This window comes from Onychostruthus taczanowskii, unplaced genomic scaffold (assembly GCF_017590055.1).
Source record: "Onychostruthus taczanowskii isolate IOZ18803 unplaced genomic scaffold, ASM1759005v1 scaffold43, whole genome shotgun sequence".
NCBI classification, from domain to species: Eukaryota; Metazoa; Chordata; class Aves; order Passeriformes; family Passeridae; genus Onychostruthus; species Onychostruthus taczanowskii.
In genome coordinates, this window is record NW_024501792.1 from 274579 (window position 1) to 280873 (window position 6295).

The 6295-nt window shown below is 64.9% G+C and overlaps 2 protein-coding genes across 4 annotated transcripts; one reads left to right on the plus strand and one right to left on the minus strand.

Annotated features, from left to right (window-relative positions):
• Window positions 1–807: 807 nt before the first annotated feature.
• Window positions 808–3701, minus strand: LOC121340750 (G protein-activated inward rectifier potassium channel 4-like). Of its 3 annotated transcripts, XM_041413715.1 has the most exons (4): window positions 3538–3701; window positions 2633–2854; window positions 1345–2530; window positions 808–1127 (listed from the first exon to the last, which is right to left on the minus strand). In XM_041413715.1, exons 2-4 carry the CDS (start codon window positions 2807–2809, stop codon window positions 829–831), a joined length of 1662 nt encoding a protein of 553 aa, XP_041269649.1. In that variant the 5' UTR covers window positions 2810–2854; window positions 3538–3701; the 3' UTR covers window positions 808–828. The 3 variants fall into 3 exon arrangements, with proteins under 3 accessions (XP_041269649.1, XP_041269650.1, XP_041269648.1); XM_041413716.1 differs by lacking the exon at window positions 2633–2854; XM_041413714.1 differs by lacking the exon at window positions 3538–3701 and having other exon boundaries at window positions 2633–3119.
• Window positions 3702–4994: 1293 nt separating this feature from the next.
• CLDN25 (claudin 25) lies at window positions 4995–6104 on the plus strand. Its single transcript, XM_041413724.1, has one exon. The coding sequence runs from the start codon at window positions 5033–5035 to the stop codon at window positions 5705–5707; it is 675 nt and encodes a 224-aa protein (XP_041269658.1). The 5' UTR covers window positions 4995–5032; the 3' UTR covers window positions 5708–6104.
• The last annotated feature ends 191 nt before the right edge of the window (window positions 6105–6295 follow it).

A 6295-nucleotide genomic window follows, 5' to 3' on the forward strand; every position in this document is an offset into this window, starting at 1 on the left:
GTGCAGGGAGTCTTGTGTTTGCTGGGGACGTGGGGCTGCAGGGGTGTGGGTGGGGACACTGATGTGCATGTGGATATTTCATATATGTTTACATTACAGCCCCATGCATCCCTGCTGTGCCTCGGCCCGGGGCCTCCAGCTGCTCCAAAGCAGCACAGAGGTGAGCTGAGGTCAGAAAATTCCCTGCCTAAGGCTCTGTGGGGAGATGGAGGAAAGGCAAAGGTGGACAAAAGGGGTTAAATCCGAGGGTTATTCTGCACCCCCTGAGGCAAAGCTGACTGGGGAACTCAGGGAGGCTCCTCAGCCCAGCCAGAGCCTGCACACACAGATTTTATTGATGTTTTTTCAGTCCAGGCCCCGGCACTGCCGAGTGCTGCAGGTGACTGCAGGGTGTCATTCCTGCAGCATTATTAATTTATTAATATATTAATTTAATTCCACCGTGTCCAGCCTCTCGCAGCAGCAGCCCGGTGCAACATTTCCCTGCTGGGGAGTCCCGGGGCCCACCTTGGGGTGCTGGGGGGCACGGGGCTGTGCCAGGCTCCGTGGGACAGGGACCGAGCCCACGGCTCTGGGGGGCTCTGGGCTCTGCCTCTGCCGTGCCCCCCGAGGGTTTCCCCAAAACAAACGCGGTGGTTTTGTCACGAACAGCCTTTACTCTCCCACTGATTACACCTCATTTTCCTTGTGACAAAAGAACGGCTTAGCGGCTGCCGCGGGGGAACGGGGCCGAGGGCTCAGCCCCGGCAGGGTGGGCTATGGCAAAACGAGCGCCCCGCGGCTGCCGCGGGGGAACGGGGGCCGAGGGCTCAGCCCCGGCAGGGTGGGCTATGGCACTGTTGGCGGCTCAGGCAGGGCGCTGCCGTCCCGGCCGGGCCCCGGCAGCGCACACGGCTGCAGCAGGTGGTCCCAGCAGAGGCTGAGCGTGGAGTGCTCCTGCCGCTCCAGCTCCTTCAGCTCCTGCAGCTCCTTGGCGCTGCCCGCGGGCGTCTGCACCTCGAAGGTCATCTCGAAGCGGCTGTAGTCCACCTGGAAGGCGCCTTTCTCCAGGGACATGCAGGGCTCGAAGCGGTATCCCCAGAGGATCTCGTCCTCCGTGTAGGAGGTGCGGGCTTGGCACGTCATTCCTGCGGGGGGAAGGGGCCAGGAAGCTGTGACGGGTGCCACGAGGAGCCCCCGCTGCCCACGGGGGGCTTCCAGCCCCACCACCCGTGGCCCACTGGGGACGGCTTTGACCCCGAGCCCCTCTTGCTCAGATGCCACTCCTGGGCCCAGGTTTGCCCGGCATCTCCCGGAGCCCAGGGGAGCCCCCCTTCTCCACCCTGACTCCCCGAGAACACTTGCCTGTGGCTTCCACGATGCCCTCGAGGATGATGATGATTTCGAACTGCTCCCGGCGCAGCGACTCGGCCGACATGTCCCAGAAGGGGCTGTGACGGTTGATGACGTGGCAGATGATCTGGGGCTCCACCAGGAACAGCCGGTCCTCCCCCGTGTCATAGCCCAGGTTCAGCTCCGACTGCTCCAGCGGGATGAACTCCCCCTCGGCCGTCTGACGGGACTTGATCAGCTTTGCCCGGATCTTGGCATCCACCATGTGGCTTTCCCGCAGGTCCCCCACACGGAACATCAGGCAGAGCTTCTCGTCCCGGAGGGAGATGACGCAGTTCTTGCTGAAGATGAGGGTCTGGGCGCGCTTCTTGGGCCGGGAGATCTTGACGAACATGCAGCCCACCATCATGGCGTCGATCATGGAGCCCACGATGGACTGCGCGATCAGCAGGATGACGCCCTCGGCGCAGTTGGCCGTCACCATCCGCGTGCCGTAGCCGATGGTGCGCTGGCTCTCCACCGAGAGCAGCAGGGCGGACACGAAGCCGTCCACGTTCTCGATGCACGCCTGCCACTCGGGATCGCCCTGGTGCCCCACGTCGCCGCGCAGCCAGGCGTCCAGGAAGTAGATGGAGCCAAACACCACCCAGGTGACCACGTAGCACATCATGAACACGAAGAGGAACCAGCGGTACTTGAGGTCTACGATGGTGGTGAAGATGTCCGACAGGAACCTCTTCTTGTCCTGGATGTTGCCCAGACTCACCTGGCACTTGCCCACTTTTGTCACGTAGCGCTGCCGCTGCCGCTTGCCGGCCTGGACGGCGGGGCTGTCCTCCTCCAGCAGCTTGCAGCGCCGGCTCTGCAGCCCCTCCGGGGTGGGGATGGCGGAGCTGCGGGCCGAGCTCTTGCCGCGGGACGAGTTGGGGATGTTGGCCACGCTCAGGGCGTGCAGCGGATAGAAGCGGGGGGCTGCCTCTGGTGGGGCGGGCGGTGGGCACCAGGACGGCCGGCCACGGGGCTGCTGGGCGCTCAGGCTCCCGCGGCTCGGCGGCAGGGACGGCTCCCCGGGGACGGAGCCGCTGTGGCGGGGTGCAGAGGGGTGGTTTGGCATCGCGGCGCCTCTCTTGGCAGCGGTGGCGGCGGATTTCTGCTCGCCGTCCTCCCCGAGAGCCCCGGGGGCGGCCGGGAGATCGGGCTGCGGGGGGGAAAGGAGCCCCTGGGTGAGAAATCGCCTCGGACATCAACCGCGAGCCCCGCGCGGCACCGTGCGCCGGGGATGCCCCGGGGCGAGCCGTACCTTCTGCGGGAAGGTGCCGTAGCGGCTGGTGTCGGTGGGCGGCCGGGGCAGGTAGGCCAGCATGTGCTTGGCCGTGGGGGTCTGCGCCGGGGGGATGGAGTTGCTGCGGCCGCGGGGCTCCTCGGGGGGCAGCCAGCCGCCGGCGCCGCCGCTGTTGCGGGCGTAGGGGAGCACCATGGCAGCGCCGGGGCCGCGGCTCAGCCCCGGGCTGCGCGCCGGCTCCTGCCACGGGGAGACAAAGCGGGAGTTACTCGGGACACGGAAAGCAGCCCGGGGCTCCGGCCCCGCTCCGCGTCCCCAGGGGCCGGGGGGTCTGCGGGGTCCCCCCTTGCCCAGCATCGCGTGTCCCAGCTCCGGAGCTGTGCCGGCGTGCCTGCGGGCTGGCTCCAGATGGCTAAGCCCATTAAGGGCCGGAATTGCTCTGCAAGGCCGGGGAAGGAGGCATTCGTCTCCGCTGGGAAGCAGCCCCGGCAGCCGGCAAGCTCCGGGTGAGCCCCTAAGGCACTGTTCCGCGGGTGTTCCAGGCCGTGGCGGTAGCTGCCGGTTCTCTAAGAAGCTCCGAGCAGAAATGGATGGCCCCTAGGCGCGGAGGAAGGACAGCCTGCGAGAGAGATGCAGACCCCACCGCCGGGCTCCTCGGGACAGGCTGAGTCCAGCCGGTGCCCAAGGGGAGACGCGGTGGGAGATGATGGTCCTGGAAACGCAACCCGGAGCGCAGCGACCCGCGGGGATGGGGCGGGATGGGGCGGGATGGGGTGGGAGTGCTGGCGCTCTGCCTCTGTCGAGCATCCCCTGGCGCTGCAGAGCAGCGGGACCAGCGGCCTCAGTGCCACGATGGAGGGAGGATGTCACCCTCCGGACCAAGCTCCCGGCTCCCCAGACCCCAGGGCGCGGGAGACACCCACCTCATGTCCAGGCAGAGCGGCTGCCAGCCCGGCAGACGTCGTTCTCGGCTGGTGGCTCCCGCTGCGCCCCGGCCACTGCCGGGCATCTTCCCACCGGTTGCGGACGGGAATCCTCTGCCCGGCCGTGCCACCGTGGCCGGTGGGAGGGAAAGAAGGACTGGGAGCTCGGCGGCGGCCGCCAATCCTGCTCCAGCGGCAGAAGGTCACCCGTTAATCTGTCTCAGTGACAGGCACAATTACCTTGAGACGATTTAATCGGAAGAAGCAGGTGCCCCAATGCCTGGGGGAAGGAGCAGGAGGGGTTTCCCAGCGGATTTCCCTGCCCTTGCCCTCGGGGTGATGCTCCCTGTCTGGTCTTAGGAACGGGATGCTCAGCAAGGGCTGGAAAACATCCCCTTTCTCCTGCCTGGTCTGTGCCTCCACGTTGAACGTGGTCGGTGCTGCCTCGGCCCCTCCTTGTGGGAGCCCCCTGCAAAGATCCTCCTGACAATCACCAGGGCTGGACCCCGGGACCAGCAGGACTCAGTAATTTCCAGTCTGGCTCCCGATACAGATAAGAAAGACGGCGGATGAAGGAGAGATTAGTCGCTAATCTCCCAGGGAAGATGAATCTGCAAGCTGGACCCCGCGGAGGCAATGCACGTGGGGGAGGATGGGAGCCGAGTGCCAGCACAAACTTGGGATTTTCCTTCTTTTCATCCTTTTCAGAGAACCCCAGAACGGCTTGGGTTGGAGAGGGTCTTAAAGAGCAGTCCAGCTCCAACCCCCTGCCACAGGAACACCTTCCACCGGACCAAGCTGATGGACATGGGTTTTCCCCAGCTGCAGCAGGGTGTTTCCTATCAGGACACACAAGCACCATGAGTCTCATCTGCTGGTGAAGTGCTGCGTGCAGGACAGGGGGATCAATGCCCACCTGCGAGAAGGGCCCACCTGAAACCTGCTGCCTCCCTTGGGCATCCCCATTCTCAAGGCAGCCCTCAAAGGCTCCTTTGCATATTTAATTAATGCCCGAATGAGGATCAAGGCCTCCAACCGAGGCTCTGACTCCCGAGAAAAGCCCGATGCCGGCTCTCTGCTGCCTGCATCTCGCGCTGCGGTGCCAGCCGTGCCCCACCGAGGCTGGACCTGCTGCTGCTGCCGAGAATCGCTCTCCCTGCCAAGGCCCTCGCTCCGGGGTGGCCAAGGCTCGGAGGATTTGCGTGCTTTGCCTTAACCCTCCTGGGCACGGCGAGGCGGCGGCGGGACCCCGCTCGGAGTTACCGCGGGATGCACCCGGCTTTTCCTGCTGAGCCGGGCTCTCCTTTTAGCGTGGAAAAACCAACAAGAGCTGGAAAACGACCGTGGCCACACCCCGGCGTTGGAGGAGCAGGCTTGAATTCGCCCCCCCGGGCGGCAGACGCGGCCGGGCGGACGCTGCCGCACAAGCGTTAATGCCCGCGGCCGCCGCTCGGGAGGCTGATCGGGGCGCGGCGGTCAGCGGGGCGGCGGCGGCATGGCCGGGGGCTGCTGGGCAAAGGCGCAGGGAGGGGGGATGCTGCTGGCTGTCCTCGGCTGGATCAGCTCCTGCGTCACCACCTTCGTGCCACTCTGGAAGAACCTCAACCTGGACCTGAACGAGCTGGAGGTCTGGAACATGGGGCTCTGGCAGGTCTGCATCACCCAGGAGGAGGGGGTGGTTGAATGCCAAGCCCACGGCTCCTTCCTGGCGCTGCCCCCCGAGCTGCGCATCTCCCGCCTCCTGATGTGCCTGTCCAACGGGCTGGGGCTGCTGGGCTGTCTCCTCGCTGCCCTGGGGCTGGAGGGCTGGAGAACCTGCGAGGACAAACCTGGGCGAAAGCGGCAGCTCCTGCTTGGCGGGGGAGCGACGCTTGGCATGGCAGGGATCACCACGCTGGTGCCGGTCTCCTGGGTCGCCTACGACACCGTCCTCGACTTCTGGGACGAGACTGTCCCCGACATCGTCCCCAGGTGGGAGTTTGGGGAGGCCACCTTCCTGGGGTGGTTTGCTGGAGCCTTCCTGGCCGCCGGAGGACTGCTCCTTGCCTGCAGTGCCCGCTCCACGAGCACCGCAACGCCGCTGGCCCCCGCCGGCCGCCAGGCCCCTGCTGCACGAGGGCTGGCTGGGGGCCACCCCCTGCACCCCAAAAACGCAGACTTGGTCATCTAGGGCCTCAGGGTGCTGTGCCCTGTGCACCTCGTGGCTCTTCCCCTGGCAGGGAGGGCTCCTGCTTGTTTCACAGGATGATTCGCTAATTGCTACGGCAGCTCTGCAGGTTTCTCTCCTTCCTCTGCGTGTCTGCTTCACTTTTTCTCTGTTAAGGAGCAGCAGATTTCCCTGCAGCACTCACCAAGCAAGTGTGGGAAGGCAACAAGCAGCAGGCAGCACTTTGTACTGCTGGTGACACCGTGGTACCATCACTGATGGGTGACACTGTTGGCATCCCTGGCGAGTCCCCCACAGCCAAGTCTGTCGTGGCTAATGCTGCGCCCCAGTGCAGCAGCTCTGTCCTTGCATGTCTGTGTTGCTCTGATGTATTTGCAATAAATTATCTTGTCCGTTGGCAGTGTGTCTGTGCTCTGAACATGCAGCTGTATCTTGGAGAGGTGGGATGCAGGGTGGGAGCTGCAAGGGGCAGCACTGCTGCTGCAGCTGTGGTTTGGTCGGTTCAGAAAAGATTGGAGGAAAAGAGAGAAAAATGGAAAACAAGGGGGAAGGAGGAAAATGAGAGACAAGGCAGCACCAAGTTCTGTCCCT

What these genes read in the sequence shown, in the direction of transcription:
- CLDN25 (XM_041413724.1), top strand. Translation starts at nt 5,033, where the DNA reads ATGGCCGGGGGCTGCTGGGCAAAGGCGCAGGGAGGGGGGATGCTGCTG.
- LOC121340750 (XM_041413714.1), bottom strand. Translation starts at nt 2,971, where the DNA reads ATGCTGGGCAAGGGGGGACCCCGCAGACCCCCCGGCCCCTGGGGACGC. An exon ending in ACGGCACCTTCCCGCAGAAG is followed by an intron (nt 2,531 to 2,632) that starts GTACGGCTCGCC and finishes TCCCCCCCGCAG; the next exon opens with CCCGATCTCCCGGCCGCCCC. An exon ending in GGGCATCGTGGAAGCCACAG is followed by an intron (nt 1,128 to 1,344) that starts GCAAGTGTTCTC and finishes TTCCCCCCGCAG; the next exon opens with GAATGACGTGCCAAGCCCGC.